Raw genomic sequence first — 19,660 nt, 5'->3', positions numbered from 1 at the left:
CTCATTATAGTAGTTTTTTGGTGCATAGAACAGATTAGCAACTAGTTGAAATTAAAAATCATGCACCAAACTCTAAACCAAGATAAAGTTTAGTCGTCTTCTGGGCCCTCTGGGACAATATAAAGGATGTGGTGTGAAAAGGTTTGGACCCAGATCACAGTGCAACGGGAAAGATGTGGCTCAGGCTAGCTGTAGCTGCAATGTCGTCAGCATTTAGCTTCATCAGAGCAAGAGATATGTCGGGAAAGGGAAAGTAGTGGTGGATGGTGACTCAGACTCTACTGCAAATAGCCAAAAAAAAAAAAAAAGTGAATACAGATATATATATACATGTATATATTTCAGGTAAACTGCAAGGCCTAAAAACAAACCCCATAATAATTCCTACCAAATGGAGTCTTCCTCTTCTTCTTCTTCTGCTTGGGCTCTCTTAGTAATTGCATTGCTAGCAGCTTTAGCCTTTTTCTCAAAATTATTTTCTTTCAAACGCGACCAACTAAAATTTCCACCAGGTCCAAAACCATGGCCAATCATAGGCAATATAAATCTTGTGGGCTCTCATCCTCCCCAATCCCTTCACAATTTGGCCAAAAAATATGGACCAATTATGCAACTAAAGTTTGGATCCTTCCCTGTTGTGGTTGCCTCATCTGCTGAAATGGCAAAGGAATTCCTAAAAACACATGACCATGTCTTTGCCTCTAGACCCAAATCTGCTGCTGGCAAGTATTTATCATATAACCATCACAATATTACATGGGCACCGTATGGACCATATTGGCGCCAAGGCCGTAAGATTTATGCCTCCGAGTTGTTTAACTCAAAACGACTCGACTCCTATCAATACATTCGTGTTGAAGAAATGCGTGCTTTTTTGTCACGCCTTTGCACCTTGTCAGGAAAGCCAATTATGCTAAAAGGCCATCTCTTTCATCTTTCTTTAAACATTATAAGCAGAATTGTATTTGGTAAAAAGTATGCTAGTGAGTCCAAATATGAGACCCCAATAATCACAGTTAAAGAGTTTCAAGAAATGTTAGACGAGTTATTCTTTCTAAATGAATGTGCAGTGATATATCAAGTTAAATTTTACTTTGTGCTTTCCCTTCAAATAATTTGAAAGTAATTAATGCCTCGTCCTTTTCTTCGACCTTCATGTTACCACTTTTGGCCAGCACCAACTTGTGGTTAATTAATAAATTCCTAACTCATCCACTATAGTCCAACAGGCAGTAAGTTGCATATATATTCAGGTCGTATGCCATTGATGAGGAGCCTCTATAGCTTGGATTCTGATATCTGATTCTGATATCTTGTTATGTGGATGATCTAATAGTTATATAGCTATTGGGATGTATTCATCTTAAGGAAATATTATGCAGTAGCAAGTTTTCCTTGCTCCATGCGTCTGATCTTTATTTTTAGAACTTCAAGCATGTGTGTGCTCTTCTTTCGGCAAGCTTGGTGTTCCACTTCGTTCTTTCTCTGTGATCGATTGGTGGTCTGTGCCTTCTCCATAATTAACTTCCCACAAATCATTTCCTATCAAGTACGACTCCAAGCATGACCTCGACAATTCGTAGTTGGAATTATTGAGCTTCCTTATGAATGTGAAATACAACTGTTACTGACAATCTTCTCCTCTGATTAGATTATCTCGAGATCAAACCAATTATGATACCAATTGTTGAGATAATAAATTTAATTTAACACTCAAGAAGAAAGTATTTTATCAAATACTTTGTTATAAATCTCATATCATTCAAACAAAGTATATATAATAGGCCATTGTGGAGCCAAAAATTTATCTTTAAGGGGGTCATACATAAAATTAGAAAAAAAAAAATTGTGTATATATTAATTACATTTTTTTAAAATGGTAAACTGAGTTCATTCAACTAAAAAGGAAGTGCAAGATAAAATCAAGAAACAAATGGAAACATTAGGCATTGTCAAATTAATTACATCCATACTACATATAAAATCTAGAATAGTAATGTATATGCAATTTAATATCAAGGACGGACTCAGAATTTCAAATCCGGGGGGCCAGAGTATAAGCAAAAAAAAAAATCCAAATAAGCATCCATATAGCCTGTAATGATTCTAAAAATATTTTTAAAGTGGTTATTAAGAAACTAAAGTTATGTAAATAAAATCTTAGCAATGACGTAACTTGGAACTTGTCTTTGGGGGCGCCAAATGAAAACAAGATTTGTATATATATGTTATATTCATAATTTATATAATAGTCTAAAGTATAATGTAAATACCATTTGATATATAAGTTACTTATTTTACAACTCAACATTAGAATCCAAAAGTATAGTATTATTTTTAGAAATATCATCGTGAATAGATCAAACAGTTTTTAACTTGCTTATGGGATTATATTCAAAACTAAATTATTATCCATTAAGTATTTAATGACTAACATATAAAAAAAAATACTAATAAGTTAAAGTTGCAAAGTAGACAAACAATTCTTGAAATTANGTCAATCATAGGCAATATAAATCTTGTGGGCTCTCATCCTCCCCAATCCCTTCACAATTTGGCCAAAAAATATGGACCAATTATGCAACTAAAGTTTGGATCCTTCCCTGTTGTGGTTGCCTCATCTGCTGAAATGGCAAAGGAATTCCTAAAAACACATGACCATGTCTTTGCCTCTAGACCCAAATCTGCTGCTGGCAAGTATTTATCATATAACCATCACAATATTACATGGGCACCGTATGGACCATATTGGCGCCAAGGCCGTAAGATTTATGCCTCCGAGTTGTTTAACTCAAAACGACTCGACTCCTATCAATACATTCGTGTTGAAGAAATGCGTGCTTTTTTGTCACGCCTTTGCACCTTGTCAGGAAAGCCAATTATGCTAAAAGGCCATCTCTTTCATCTTTCTTTAAACATTATAAGCAGAATTGTATTTGGTAAAAAGTATGCTAGTGAGTCCAAATATGAGACCCCAATAATCACAGTTAAAGAGTTTCAAGAAATGTTAGACGAGTTATTCTTTCTAAATGGGGTGTTTAATATAGGGGACTGGTTACCGTGGCTTGATTTCTTAGACTTGCAGGGGTATGTGAAGCGAATGAAGGCTTTAATTAAAACTTTTGATCAATTCCTTGATCATGTATTTGATGAACACAAGGCAAAGAAGGAAGGAGTGAAAGATTTTGTGCCAAAGGACATAGTGAATGTATTATTGCAACTCGCTGATGATCCTAATGTTGATATTAAGCTCACCTATGACAATATCAAGGCATTCATTCAGGTATACCATTACCTTTTATTTCTTCTTCTTTATTTTTTGGGAGATCTTTTTTAATTCTAGTGTTTATATTTTCCTCTTGTTTTATTTTTTTTTTTTGGGGGGGGGGGGGGGGGGGAGGAAGTTATGTGAACAAAATTGTTATCCCACTAGTGAATTACGTAGAGTATTTACTAAAGATTTCAGAAGTGTTTTTCATCTTGTTATGTGGATGATCTAATAGTTATATAGCTATTGGGATGTATTCATCTTAAGGAAATATTATGCAGTAGCAAGTTTTCCTTGCTCCATGCGTCTGATCTTTATTTTTAGAACTTCAAGCATGTGTGTGCTCTTCTTTCGGCAAGCTTGGTGTTCCACTTCGTTCTTTCTCTGTGATCGATTGGTGGTCTGTGCCTTCTCCATAATTAACTTCCCACAAATCATTTCCTATCAAGTACGACTCCAAGCATGACCTCGACAATTCGTAGTTGGAATTATTGAGCTTCCTTATGAATGTGAAATACAACTGTTACTGACAATCTTCTCCTCTGATTAGATTATCTCGAGATCAAACCAATTATGATACCAATTGTTGAGATAATAAATTTAATTTAACACTCAAGAAGAAAGTATTTTATCAAATACTTTGTTATAAATCTCATATCATTCAAACAAAGTATATATAATAGGCCATTGTGGAGCCAAAAATTTATCTTTAAGGGGGTCATACATAAAATTAGAAAAAAAAAAATTGTGTATATATTAATTACATTTTTTTAAAATGGTAAACTGAGTTCATTCAACTAAAAAGGAAGTGCAAGATAAAATCAAGAAACAAATGGAAACATTAGGCATTGTCAAATTAATTACATCCATACTACATATAAAATCTAGAATAGTAATGTATATGCAATTTAATATCAAGGACGGACTCAGAATTTCAAATCCGGGGGGCCAGAGTATAAGCAAAAAAAAAAATCCAAATAAGCATCCATATAGCCTGTAATGATTCTAAAAATATTTTTAAAGTGGTTATTAAGAAACTAAAGTTATGTAAATAAAATCTTAGCAATGACGTAACTTGGAACTTGTCTTTGGGGGCGCCAAATGAAAACAAGATTTGTATATATATGTTATATTCATAATTTATATAATAGTCTAAAGTATAATGTAAATACCATTTGATATATAAGTTACTTATTTTACAACTCAACATTAGAATCCAAAAGTATAGTATTATTTTTAGAAATATCATCGTGAATAGATCAAACAGTTTTTAACTTGCTTATGGGATTATATTCAAAACTAAATTATTATCCATTAAGTATTTAATGACTAACATATAAAAAAAAATACTAATAAGTTAAAGTTGCAAAGTAGACAAACAATTCTTGAAATTAAATGCATTGAAAAAATCTAATCAAATAATGATTTGCACATTTTAGTGTTTTATTTTTTATATTATATATTTTTATCTATTTTTAAAGTAGCTTATTTTATAAAATCAAGAAAAGTCATACCTATCCCAGTATACCATACAAGTGTGTGGTGGTTAAATAAAAGAGAAACAAAAGAAGAAAAAAGAGAGAGCAAACTACTGAAACTAAAACACGTGGACCATGGTTGTAAATCTAATCCATACACGTGGATTATGGTTGTAGTCCTTGGAGCAATCTAATCAGTAAGTAAAGAAGAAAACAAGCAAGAGCAAACAGACCAAACTTAGCGAGTTAGGAAACTTAGGACGCCAAAGATTAAGACATAAGGGAGACGAACAGAGCGAGAAAAAAAATTAGAAGAGTCAAAAGCTCACAAATGCAGATCTTTAATCTGTTGAAGGTTGGTAATATCCTTATATAGTCATCTCCAAAGTAAGCTAAAGATATTTTTTTTTTCCCAAGATGTTCAAAGTAGGGTGTTCAAAATTTTTTTAGGAAGTCAAGATAAAATATTTAATAAATTTATTATTTTTTAGGTTGAGGATTTACATGAGTTGGCTGGACTGGGTTGTTTTTATTCTCTCCTATTTCTGTCTCTCAATCTCTCTCTTGACTTCTCTATTTATTTATTTTTTTTTCCTGAATTCAGTTTGTATATAATGTGGGTTAATGGGTCTTTAATTTTTTTTGGGTTGGGCTAGGCCTGGGTTGTCTGGGCAAGGCTAGCTAACGGGGGCAGGGTTTTGGGAGAGAGGGGGCCAACTATTAAAAACATAAAATATACATAATAAATAAATAAATAAAATTGGTCGGGGGGCCCGGGCCCCCTTGGCCCCTTATTAGGTCTGTCTCTAAATTTAATTATAAATGATAAATAGTAGTATATTTTAAAAGGTACATATAATGATATATGATATATGAGTTATTTTAATAACAATTAAGTGTGTGTTTGGTATTGACTTAAAAAGTTAATTTTTTTTTTTTTATCTTATTTTTACTATTATTTATGGCTCTCATTGTACTTTTTTGTACTATTTATGAGTCTTATTATACTATTTCAGCTACCTTTTAGTTTTATTTAAAGTATTTTTAGTAAAAAAATTTCAATTTCAGTAAAATAAGTTATTCTTAAATGAACCTAAATATATGGTAAAGAAAAATTAAATTATATAAAGATGAAAGAAAAAGTACTTGGGAATGTGGGATTATGGTAATGCTACACAGTAACACAGGACATGGCTGCAACCTACCCACTTGCTTTGGTAGAGATTCTAGAGAAGATTTTATCCACACACCGATAGTATGATACACGTGGTTATCTAGTCTACTATCTGCAACTATTATTTACACAGAAGCTTTGTTATTGTAAATGACAAAAACTAGAGAGAGACATTCAGACAGAGAGAGCAAGAGAGTTGAGACGCCATAGAGAGAGAAATTCAAACAGAGAGAGCACCTATGTCCTATCTTGTGATGAGCAAAATGTTTGCACCTCATTAACTTACCTAAAAAAAAAAAACTTAAATAGGATATATGGCGCAAAATTAGACAATAATTAGAATTTAATCTAAAACCTAATAAAAAAAAACTTAAATAGGATATATGGCGCAAAATTAGACAATAATTAGAATTTAATCTAAAACCTAATTGGATTCTCTCTCTCTATATATATATATAAAGTGAGAAAAATTAAATAAATAAAAAATGTGAGGTTTTAAAAAAAATGGTACTTAAAAGCTAAAATGTGAGCAAACACATATCGCGTTAAATTATGTTTTGGATTCTTATGGATATTAGCGGTCCGTCTGTCTTACTCTTACTACTACGTCCAAAACACACATGTACATTGTGCGCATAGCTGCCATAAACGATAAATATAAGGAAAATTATGTTTTTATTTTTACTTAAAACAAATATGTACAATTGTGTACGCTTTACATGAACAACGAATATAATTCTATAAAACGCAAGATTTAAAAAACCACTTTTTCCCAAGTATATAAACCTGTTAAAACAGCTCAGCAAAATGCTTCCTTGCATCAAGGAGAAGTTCATTTTGCTAATCAAATCAGTTCACAACTCCAAGATAACCAAGGCATCGATCAAGCAGCTGCCATGATCATGATTGAAGCAATGCCTCACTATGATCAGGTACTGTACTCAATGCAGTAGATGATGCCACGTATGGAAGGATATTGGGAGGTGATTGAACACGTGAGCATGAACTGGAATGTTGCTGTAACAGATTTTCCTTTATTTTAGGGAGTTAGTTATTTGACAGTTTTGCTACCTGCCTTAGCCTCTGTATATAAGTATAGAATCAGAACTTGTATGCATTAAGTGGGATTCATAATTCATTCTTTCAATCAATAAAGGTTCAGTTTCTATTTAGATTGAGAGCACAAAACTTGAAATGGGCATAAAAGTGGATGTGTAAGGTTTTTTTCTCGGATTTGGAGCTAAAATATTGGACAAATACCTCGAGAACTATCCACACAAAATCAAGTTTTGGGAAAAAAAATACTTTGGTGGCAAGTTATTCACTAAACTTAAACACCTTGAAAATATGCCGAAAAGTGTCCTTTGCTCATAGTTTCGACAAAAACCACTGAACCGTAAGGAATTTTTAGGCGCGGGCTTCATGTTTTAGAAAGTAAAAATTATGAGCATCCCCATACGCCATGCCTTAAACTTGCACAACCATATCCTCCATAATTCCCACCAAGACCAAATGGAGTCATCTTCTTGGGCTCTTATAGAAATGGCATCACTAGCGGCCTTAGAGCATTCTCATCAGCTCTCTCATAAAAAATGTCATTTTAACACACCAAAAACCTATTTTATCATTTTACAACACCATTTTACAACATGTCATTTATCAGATGTTCTATACTTCAATTCTATATATTAAAATAATATTTACTATACATTAAAATAATATATTAATTACTCTCTATCATCCTTATCATCTTCGTCAACAACAACAACAGCACAACCACCACTGCCGCAACAACACCGACAGCCACCACTGGCACAAACCCACATCCACCAATGCCACCTCCAAAAAAAAAAAAAAAAAATATATATATTTGAGATGAGAGAAGAGAGTATTGATTTTTCGGTAAATGAGAGAGAGAGAGAGATGAGAGATGGGTTCGAATTACGCTTAGTGTAACTTTTATAAGAGTTACACCTTTTTTGGACTATTGATTTGCATTAGTCATCTAAGGGTTAAAATAAAACTCATGGTCATCCGTCATTATTATTCTTCTCAAGAAATTAGTTAATTTATGTCATTAACTCTTCTATTAAAAATAAAAAACTAATCAAAATCAGCATTAACTTTGTACTCTCCGGATCTTCTCCATTCATTCAGCATTAACTCGATGAATGTTTCAGTCCCATTATAAGCATCACATTCAACACGATCCGCAATTCGACACAGCCCTGGCGCTCGATTGACAATTGATTATAAAAAAATATTGTACTTCCCTAATTAAGAATTACAAGTGTGACATGCGTGATATGATTCTAACATTCCTAGCCATTTCACTTCGTCCTTTGTGACACCCATGGCTATGAGCAGTAACTGACAATTGATTGGTTCTGTTTTTATGTGGCCTTTATTTGCCGAAAAGTATATATCATGCTTTTGTCAAACATATAAAAATATGATAAATCATTGTTGACAATATATTCACTCATGTCTATTCCACTTGTCCTATTGTCCAGCTGCTACTTCTAGTTCTTTTTCCTTTCCATTTATATATTAAACACACTTAGATTCTTTTCATATTCAAGTTTTAAACTTTAACAAAATATAATTAAAAAAAGGACAGATGGAGAAAAATAAACAAGAAAACGATTGAAGAAAAGTCCAAAACGATAAATTTTTGATAATTGGACAAAAATATCGAATTTCTTTTCCATTTTTTTTTTTCCTTCTTTGTTCCTTTGCGGCAGCATGTTTTTCTTGTTTCCTAAACAGCTCTCAAAAAAAAAAAAAAAGTTCATACTCTGCTCCATCAAAGTCCCTTCTAAAAATCCTCTTCTCTCTCTCTCTCTCTCTCTCTCTCTCTCTCCTCTCTCTCTCTCTCTCTCTCTCTCTCTCTCTCTTCTCTCTCTCTTCTCTCTCTGTACATTTACTTATTCGCTAACTACCACAATTTAAAGAAAAAAAAAAAAACCAAAGACCCAAATTTTTTTTTTCATCCCCTTCACAACTAATCAATCCTACTAACTCTAATTCTCTTCACAGCCACTTCCCTAAACCCATCTTCACCTCTCATACCCATACCCATACCGATACCCATGTTCATACCCATATTCATACCCATATTCATACCCATACAAATCCTAGATCTAGCTCCAATTTGCTCCTTTAACCCAGTCATATAACTCCTCACTTCCTTCTTTATCATCTCCTGCATCATTGCCATTAACTCAGCACTCAATTATATAGAAGAATGGATATAATATAATAACTAAATGAATGAGGCAATCAAACACTCTGTCACTAGTGGTGCAACACAGAAAGCATGGCCCCATGAAAGAACAGCTTCACAGGTGGTAGCAAATGAACGAAGCAATCAAACACTCCCAGACATAAATAATAATAAAAAAATTTCACTTGTTTCCTGAACACAAGACTGAGGGAGAGAAGATAAAGATGATCATGGACAGAGAGTTAATGCTGTTTTTTATTTTTCTATTTTTAATAAAAAGAATTAATGACTTAGTTACTAATTTCTAGGGAACAATAAATACATGACTATGTGTTTTTTTTCACCCTTAGATCTAATACAAATCAATGGTCCAAAAAATTTGTAACTCTTGTGAAGTTACACCAGAGTAACTTGAACCAATCTCATATATATATATATATATAAAGATTTTTGGTTAGACGCATCGAAATAGCTAAGCATTTTATTCGAACAAATATAGAACCAAAATGGATGATTTTATGTCTATTACTAGTTCTTCCTCCCGAGTTGAGACAGATCATTCAAATAGATGGGGTAATCTAATGAGATTGGATATTAATGAACTTTATAGAAGAGTTATTTATCAGAACAATACTCTTATGATTTATTAGCAGCAAGTAGATCGACACTAGGGGAATTAGTAATGTGTCAGGAGAAACTGGTACAAGAAGTTGTGGATACACTTCTTGATAATGGAATCTGCGGACAACCAATGAGGGACAGTCATAATAAGGTTTACAAGTTGTTCTAAGATGTACTATATATATATAGCTCTAACCTAGTCTCACCCTATTTTATCCTTAGTTTTAGTTTCATGATTTTTTTATTAAAAATAAATAAATAAACAAGTTCAAAATGGGATCAAATATATTTTCTTAAAAATTTAGTTTTATCGTTAGGTTTCAAATGAACTTTGCCATCAAAATCAACTTTTTAAAATTCCTTTGTGATTCCAAATAGATATTCTTATAAAGTATCTAATTTAAAATTTGAAATGTTAACATGCATGTTAACTAAAACTAGCTTTGATTTTTTATCATTGGCAAACTTCATATAAAATTGAATCTTAACTAAAACAATACTAAATTGAATTGGTTTGCATTAGGAATAAACCAGTTTTGTGGTTGTCTAAATAGTAAATACCACATATTTATTCATCCATTTTTTAACACATATTATAAAACTCTGAACCCATCACCAAAAAAGTCACTTTATTTATATTAGAGCATTGACATTAGCGTCTTCAGATTTTTAGCTAAATTAACCCAAAACCTCTACTTTTAATACTTTAGTTGTCTATGTTTTTTACACATACACATCCCACTCAATACTTTATTTTTTACTTTATTTTATTTTTTACTTTATTTAAATATTTTTTTTCTCTCCTCTCAAAATCTCATTATTGCCTTAAAGCTTAAAATTTCATCAAGCCCGCCCTTTCCATAAACGATTTTGTGTCTCATTGAGAATGAAACGATTTTGTCTTACTCTGTTGTGTTTTAGTCAATTACTATGATTTGTTTTTTGAGGGAAAGTATGATTCGAATTAGGAAGGGGATTTTAGCTTATTTCAGTTTGTGTTTTTACAAAGTTGTGACTGTGGTTCCGAATAGTTTCTTGATAAATGGTAAGTAACTCAGGAGCACCAAAAGGCCTATTACTGGTGGAGGGGGATTGGGATGCCGCTATTCTATTGTACAATTCAATTACAACCTGTTTATGAGATGTAGAAGTCAAAAAGGAAATCAATAAACTTTTCCATCCACGTTTTAATTACTTGGTGCAATATCAAAATCTGGTGTACATCAGTGGCTCTGTAGTAGTTTGAAATTCAGAATCCAAAATGTGGGGGGGGGGGGGGGGGGCGGCGGCATATTTTTTGTACTATATTTTTGTTGACACTTACCATAACAGTACAATAAATAATTGAGGGAAATCTCTGTTATAATAAACATCAACAAACCCCATAATTCAATGTTGGGCCCCTATGTCTTACTACGCCGAATATGGACAGGCACATCATGTGCATAGATCGTAGGTACAAAGACAAATATATTCAAGTATATAAACCCCATCATCCACCTCGAACTCTCACCACCATCTCTCCATAACTGTCACCAAATGGAGTTTTCCTCTTCTTGGGCTCTTTTAGTAATGGCTTCACTAGCAGCCTTAGCCTTTCTCTCAAAATTATTACCCTTCAAATCCCACCAGCTAAAATTTCCCCCAGGTCCCAAACCTTGGCCAATCATAGGCAATCTAAATCTTATCGGTTCCCATCCCCCCCAATCCATTCATAANTTAGAATCCCCCCCCCCCCCCCCCCCCCCAATCCCTTCACAAATTAGCCCAAAAATATGGACCAATTATGCAACTAAAGTTTGGATCATTCCCTGTTGTGGTTGCCTCATCTGCCGAAATGGCAAAGGAATTCCTAAAAACACATGACCATGTCTTTGCCTCTAGACCAAAAACTGCCGCTGGCAAGTACACAGCTTATAACTATCACAACATCACGTGGTCACCCTATGGTCCATATTGGCGACAAGGCCGTAAGATTTTCCTCTCTGAACTTTTAGCTCAAAACAACTCGAGTCTTATCAATACATTCGTGTTGAAGAAATGCGTGCCTTTTTGTCACGCCTTTGCATCTTGTCAGGGAAGCCAGTTATGCTAAAAGACCATCTCTTCCGTCTTACTCTAAGCATTATAAGCAGAATTGCATTGAGTAAGAAGTATGTTAGTGATGAGTCCAAATACGAGACCTCAATAATGAGACCAGAAGAATTTCAAGAAATGTTAGACGAGTTGTTCTTGCTAAATGCGGTGTTTAATATAGGAGACTGGATACCGTGGCTCGATTTCTTGGACTTGCAGGGGTACGTGAAGCGAATGAAGGGTTTAAGGAAAAAATTTGATCCATTCCTTGACCATGTATTTGATGAACACAAGGCAAAGAAGGAAGGAGGGAATGATTTTATACCAATGGATACAGTGGATTTATTATTGCAGTTGGCTGATGATCCTAATATTGATGTTAAACTCACTTATGACCGTATCAAGGCACTCACTCAGGTAATATCGTTACCTTTCTAATTTAAATAAAACTACTTAACAAAGGTTAGATGGCAAACTGTTAATATAAAATGAATGAATAAATTTTTTTTTTTTTTAAATGATGTTAGTAATAAGCCTAAAAGAAAATCAATAACAGCTTACTACCTAAACACTGTTGAAAAAATATTGTGCATCTAACACTTTTAATTTTAATGTATTTTTTTTCCACCTCATGTTTCACTTTCTTCCTTTTGTGGGAAGATACGTGAACAAAATTGTTGTCCGATCCCACTAAAGAATTATATCAAATTAATTCTAACTTTTATTGAAATGTATTTTAATACTTTGATGGACAAGATTTTGTTTCAAAATAGCTCAAAGGAATCTCCCTCAACCCCTACATAGCAATTCATAAGATCATCAATGTGTATTATTTAAATAAGTCACTTAAATTTTTAAAAATATCATGTGACAAAGTATTTATGAACGATTTTTTTTCAATTTTCACATAATTGGTTGCATGAATTTTCCTTCAAACCAATTATGTGAAAAACATATTTCCAAGGGAGTTGTTAATGTTTCTATTTTACCTCATGTTTTACTTTCTTCTTTTGGCGGGTGGATATGTTTACCAATTTGATTTAACTAGTAAATTATACCTTTTTTTTAATAAACCAAGGAGATTAAAATAAAAAATATTTGCCCTACCTTTTCTGTTCGTGCTCCATTAACTGTGCCACGCCATACTCTGATATATTTTATAAGGAAAGTAAAACATAAACAAGGGAAGCTATGACTAATAGAGTATAAAGTGAAACACAAAAAGAGTTACAAAAAATTTATAACCCTAGAGAATTGAAGTGGTTAAATAATTAAGCTTATCACAAAATAAGAAACATCTGTCATTTTTTTTTTTTTTATATATAATTCAATAGATAGGAAATCAGAAATTTGAATCTTAGATATATTTGTTAGAAATACCATGAGGTGTCATTTTGTGTGTTCCACTCTATGCTTGGATTAATCCAAACTCTTGGTTTTGGACCCCACTACAAGAGTCCATGATCGTCTGTGAAGTGCAAAGAAAAAAAGAGAGAGAAAGAAATCATTTTGTGATAATGAAGAGAGAGAATATATATAACTTTTTTGTGGTCATAAACATATGTCCATTGGTGTTGGGCCCCACTTAAGTAGAGTTATTTACAAAAATGTAATTTTAACTCAGTTTTCATCACTTGAAAACTCTTAAAAGTTCTTCTCATTTTCCTCAACTCTAACTTAGTTTTTTGAGTTATGAGCTATAGAAATTGAGAATGAAAACTAAATCAAACAACTTCATTTGGTGTGGGCCCACAAAAAGCGAGTATTGAGTTATGAAAAATAAGTGATAGGTGCTGAAAAAACACACTAAACCAAACGTGGCCTTAATTACCCATAATCTACCTGCAATTTATCGTGGATAGTTACAATTTACCCAACAATAATAAACAGGCTAATCATAGGGAGATAATAAAACGAAGTTTTTCCATATTATTTGCCGACCATTGCTAGCATTTCAGATTGCCCAATATCATATATTGAAATTTTATGTGGTCATGTGCATCAAAACTAGGACCTAATAGCTGGAGGAACGGATACCTCTACAACAGTTATAGAATGGGCAATGTCTGAGCTAGTAAAGCAACCACACCTTATCAAAAAGGCCACTGAAGAGCTAGATAGAGTAATTGGGAGAGAGAGATGGGTGGAAGAGAAAGACATTCCACAACTTCCTTATATTGATGCAATTATGAAAGAGACAATGAGGAAGCACCCTGTAGCTGGATTACTTGCACCACATTCAGGGTCCGTTTGGATGAAGGAGCAGAAAATTGGAAGGATGGAAAATTGTGGGAGGATGAAAAAGTGGGAGGATAAAAAATATTTAGTTTTCCTTCTTATGTGTTTGGTTAGAGAGGTGGGAGAGTGGAAAACTCTTTTGTTTGGTTAGAGAGAAAAAGGAAAAGATGGAAAATGTAATTTATATAAATTGACTATTATACCCTTGGTACATAATATGTAAAAAATAGATTTATTTGTACTCATTAAATAATATAAAATTTACCACATCATATATATAAATTTATATTATTATTTTTATTATTATAATGTAAATTCTTTAGAATACAAAATACAAATAAAAGAAAAGTTGTTATAAAAATATGTCCTTTCCCATAATGTTGTGGGGGCAAAAGTCATCACGGGTGTAGGTGGAAGGCATAAATGCGGGTTGGTGGAGGGCATTACCGTAAAACTGCATCATTTGCAGTTTTCCCTCATTGCTTTTCCTCCCAAATCGGGAGGAAAAATTTTGTGGGCCCGGGAGAGAAAATTTTCTCCCGGGCATTCCACTCCCCCTATTTTCCCTCCACTCCCAAACAATGGAAAACCCACTTTTCTATCCCATTTTCCCTCCTATATTTTCCATCCCTCCTAAAATCTGCTAAACCAAACACAGTGTTAGCAATAAAATCAGAAAAGGAACTAGAGTCTTCATAAACACGTGGAGTATAGGGAGAGACCCATCTATATGGGATGCACCAGAAGAGTTCCGACCAGAGAAGTTTTTGGGTAAAGATATCGATGTGAAGGGACAAAATTTTGAACTATTGCCATTTGGTTCTGGGAGGAGAATGTGCCCTGGCTACAGCCTTGGACTAAAGGTCGTTAGCTCTACCTTGGCAAATATGTTACATGGGTTTAACCAGGGGCGGAGCTAAGTAATGCATTGGGGGGGCCATGGCCCCTCCAAAAATTTTAAATCCTCTCTTATTGTAGGGAGAACTAGTTCTCAGTCCCTTTGATTTAATAACTGGCCCCCGCAAGGTAAAAAACTTGGCCCCCCCTCCTATATGTCAGCCACAAGAACTCCCTTCCCTCGTCTCAAATCCCCACTTTTCAGCCATAAAGATTCATTCATTTTTTTTTTCCATTCTCCATTAAAAGCACAGCCATTGGCAGATCCCTTTTTATTTATTTAATTATTTTATGCTAAGAGGCTAAGACCATGTCCCATGTCCTAATGTTCATGTTCATGTCCATGTCCATGTCCTTTACAACAGTTTTACCCCTCATTTTTACCACTTTTTATTCATTCAATTTCCTAATAGAGTAAAGTCATAAAATGGAGGTGAAGTACATTATATTTCCCAATTAAATTCTGTTTTGAATTTAATTGTCCTTAAATGATAATATTGTTTGTATTTTATTTGTCATGGTAAACATGTGTTTGAATTTAATTGAAAAATCTAAAGTATTACACTTTAGATATTATACTTAAGTTTTACAATTTCACAAAACTATTACAATATCCCCTTGCACTTTATAGTCACCCAAAAGACTCTACTCAATACTCATTGCCATTACCGAGTGCTCTCGCTTCAATTTCTCTTCATTAATTCTTCCTTACAATGCTCAATTAGTCGATTAGCTTGTTAGTATTTTGAGTGCTAATTTGAATTACACTAATAAAAAAATTATAGTAGTAATCTTATGATATATATATATATATATATATGATACATATATGGTTAAGACTTACTTTGGATTTAATGTTTGTATTTCTAAACTAATGCGCCAAGACATGTATGAATGTTATATTTTGAATTTTTCTTGAATTGCAAATCAATATGATTTTTTTATCTTGGCCCCCTCAAGCAAAAATTTCTGGCTACGCCCCTGGGTTTAACTGGAAATTATCAGACAATATGAAATGTGAAGAGTTGAGCATGGATGGAGTTTATGGACTCACAACATGCCGTAAATTCCCACTTGTTGCAGTGATGGAGCCTAGATTCTCACTTCATCTTTTTAGTTGTCTCCTAATTACCTCTTTCAAACCTTGCAAAATGAATTAAATTTAAATAATATAATATATAATTTAAACTATATTTATATATATCTTATTAGTTAGCTGCTGCTGGATCAAACAAGCAAATAAAGAATGATGTTGTAATTGAAAGTAATCAATAAAATTGAAGTTCGGATCCTTTCTCCCAATTCTGTTCTATTATATATCTCTTTCTCTATTTTATCCTTTTATCAATTTCTTGGAGACCTAGTTTTCTCAAATAAGAAACCACAATCATAAAACCCGACATATATATATATATATATATATATATTGTTAGGTTCAAATTACACCTGATATAACTTTAAGCAATGTTACACCACCCAATAACTTATTATATAATTTATATTTTGAAAATTCTACTATTAAATTACATGTTATATATGTTCTAAACATTCATGCCATTTTTCATGTCAACTAGATGTTATTTACTATTTAATCCATAAACTCATCTTTTATGCATTATTTTAAATTACAAAAACTTAAGTTTAAACAATTGATTGATGAAATGACTACTAATGTTTGATCACCTTGAATTTTGCAAGTATGGAAAATATACAAAGATAATGTAATCTAATGGTGGATTTTTCAAAATTCACATTCAATTAAAAAAATATTGAGTGATGTAATATTGCTCAGAGTTACACCAAATGTAACTATATATATATATATATATATATATAGATAGATAGAGAGAGAGAGAGAGAGAGAGAGAGAGAGATGGGTTCAAATTACACTTAGTGTAACTTTATAAGAGTTACACCTTTTTTGGACTATTGATTTGCATTAGATCTAAGGGTAAAAAAAAACTCATGGTCATGTCATTATTATTCCCAAGAAATTAGTAATTAAGTCATTAACTCTTCTTATTAAAAATAAAAAATAAAAAAAAATAGCATTAACTTTGTACTCTCCACTCTCCATCATCAGCATTAACTCGATGAATGTTATCCATTTAAGCATCACATTCACCAACCCAATTCGACACAGCCCTGGCCTCGAACAATTGACTAAAAAAATCATTGTACTCCCTAATTAAAATTACACACCGACATGCGTGATATGATCTACCATTCCTAGCCAATAACTTGCCTTTGTACACATGGCATGAGCAGTAACTGACAATTGATGATTTCTGTTTTTGTCCTTTACCGAAAGTATATATCATGCCTTGTCAAAATAAGAAAATATGATAAATCATTGTTGACAAAATTCACTCATGTCTATTCCACTGTCCTATTGTCCAGCTGCATTCTAGTTCTTTTTCCTTCCATTTATATATTAAACACTTAGATTTTTTCATATTCAAGTTTTAAACTTTAACAAAATATAATTAAAAAAAGGACACCATGGAGAAAAATAAACAAGAAAACGATTGAAGAAAAGTCCCAAAACGATAAATTTTTGATAATTTGACAAAAATATCAATTTCTTTTCCATTTTTTTTTCCTTCTTTGTTCCTTTGCGGCAGCATGTTTTTCTTGTTTCCTAAACCAGCTCTCAAAAAAAAAAAAAAAAGTTCATACTCTGCTCCATCAAAGTCCCTTCTAAAAATCCTCTTCGCTCTCTCTCTCTCTCTCTCCTCCTCTCTCTCTCTCTCTCTCTCTCTGTACATTTACTTATTCGCTAACTACCACAATTTAAAGAGAAAAAAAAAAAAAAAAAAAAAAAAAAAACCAAAGACCCAAATATTTTTTTTCATCCCTTCACAACTAATCAATCCTACTAACTCTAATTCTCTTCACAGCCACTTCCCTAAACCCATCTTCACCTCTCATACCCATACCCATACCCATATTCATACCCATACAAATCCTAGATCTAGCTCCAATTTGCTCCTTTAACCCAGTCATATAACTCCTCACTTCCTTCTTATCATCTCCTGCATCATTGCCATTAACTCAGCACTCAATTATATAGAAAAGAATGGATATAATATAATAACTAAATGAATGAGGCAATCAAACACTCTGTCACTAGTGGTGCAACACAGAAAGCATGGCCCCATGAAAGAACAGCTTCACAGGTGGTAGCAAATGAACGAAGCAATCAAACACTCCCAGACATAAAATAATAATAAAAATTTCACTTGTTTCCTGAACACAAGACTGAGGGAGAGAAGATAAAGATGATCATGGACAGAGAGTTAATGTTGTTTTTTGTTTTTCTATTTTTAATAAAAAGAATTAATGACTTAGTTACTAATTTCTAGGAATAATAAATACATGACTATAAGTGTTTTTTTCACCCTTAGATCTAATACAAATCAATGGTCCAAAAAATTTGTAACTCTTGTGAAGTTACACCAGACGTAACTTGAACCAATCTCATATATATATATATATATATATATATATAAAGATTTTTTGGTTAGACGCATCGAAATAGCTAAGCATTTTATTCGAACAAATATAGAACCAAAATGGATGATTTTATGTCTATTACTAGTTCTTCCTCCCGAGTTGAGATAGATCATTCAAATAGATGGGGGTAATCTAATGAGATTGGATATTAATGAACTTTATAGAAGAGTTATTTATCAGAACAATACTCTTATCAATTTATTAGCAGCAAGTAGATCGACACTAGGGGAATTAGTAATGTGTCAGGAGAAACTGGTACAAGAAGTTGTGGATACACTTCTTGATAATGGAATCTGCGGACAACCAATGAGAGACAGTCATAATAAGGTTTACAAGTTGTTCTAAGATGTACTATATATATATATATATAGCTCTAACCTAGTCTCACCCTATTTTATCCTTAGTTTTAGTTTCATGATTTTTTTTATTAAAAATAAATAAATAAACAAGTTCAAAATGGGATCAAATATATTTTCTTAAAAATTTAGTTTTATCGTTAGGTTTCAAATGAACTTTGCCATCAAAATCAACTTTTTAAAATTCCTTTGTGATTCCAAATAGATATTCTTATAAATATCTAATTTAAAATTTGAAATGTTAACATGCATGTTAACTAAAACTAGCTTTGATTTTTTATCATTGGCAAACTTCATATAAAATTGAATCTTAACTAAAACAATACTAAATTGAATTGGTTTGCATTAGGAATAAACCAGTTTTGTGGTTGTCTAAATAGTAAATACCACATATTTATTCATCCATTTTTTAACACATATTATAAAACTCTGAACCCATCACCAAAAAGTCACTTTATTTATATTAGAGCATTCACATTAGCTCTTCAGATTTTTAGCTAAATTACCCAAAAACCTATACTTTTAATACTTTAGTTGTCTATGTTTTTTACACATACATCCAACTCAATACTTTATTTTTTACTTCATTTTATTTTTTACTTTATTTAAATATTTTTTTCTCTCCTCTTGATAAATCTCATTATTGCCTTAAAGCTTAAAATTTCATCAAGCCCGCCCTTTCCATAAAGATTTTGTGTCTCTTTGAGAATGAAACGATTTTGTCTTATCTTTTGTGTTTAGTCAATTACTATGATTTGTTTTTTGAGGGGAAAGTATGATTCGAATTAGGAAGGGGATTTTAGCTATTTC

At 32.5% G+C, this 19,660-nt stretch overlaps 3 protein-coding genes across 3 annotated transcripts in view; all 3 read left to right on the top strand.

The window, feature by feature from the left end:
- The first annotated feature begins 382 nt into the window (after positions 1-382).
- LOC136065883 (flavonoid 3'-monooxygenase-like) lies at positions 383-1,120 on the top strand. The gene has a single exon (XM_065769687.1). The coding sequence runs from the start codon at positions 392-394 to the stop codon at positions 1,118-1,120; it is 729 nt and encodes a 242-aa protein (XP_065625759.1). The 5' UTR covers positions 383-391.
- An 876-nt stretch (positions 1,121-1,996) lies between these two features.
- On the top strand, positions 1,997-7,041 carry LOC111993016 (trimethyltridecatetraene synthase). Its single transcript, XM_065769685.1, has 4 exons — positions 1,997-2,054; positions 2,508-3,283; positions 6,724-6,852; positions 6,964-7,041. Exons 1-4 carry the CDS (start codon positions 1,997-1,999, stop codon positions 7,039-7,041), a joined length of 1,041 nt encoding a protein of 346 aa, XP_065625757.1.
- A 4,548-nt stretch (positions 7,042-11,589) lies between these two features.
- Positions 11,590-19,660, top strand: part of LOC111993011 (trimethyltridecatetraene synthase-like) — an 11,719-nt gene continuing 3,648 nt past the window's right edge. The window contains exons 1-4 of the mRNA XM_065769684.1: positions 11,590-11,737; positions 11,845-12,260; positions 13,855-14,147; positions 14,740-14,944. Coding sequence (XP_065625756.1) covers positions 11,605-11,737; positions 11,845-12,260; positions 13,855-14,147; positions 14,740-14,944 — 1,047 coding nt within the window. The 5' untranslated portion in view covers positions 11,590-11,604. The remainder of the gene's footprint in view (positions 11,738-11,844; positions 12,261-13,854; positions 14,148-14,739; positions 14,945-19,660) is intronic.

This window comes from Quercus suber, unplaced genomic scaffold (assembly GCF_002906115.3).
Source record: "Quercus suber isolate HL8 unplaced genomic scaffold, Cork oak 2.0 scaffold_1272, whole genome shotgun sequence".
Classification (NCBI taxonomy): Eukaryota; Viridiplantae; Streptophyta; class Magnoliopsida; order Fagales; family Fagaceae; genus Quercus; species Quercus suber.
The sequence above is the reverse complement of the archived record's forward strand: the minus strand, read 5'-3'. Positions and strand labels throughout refer to the sequence as shown.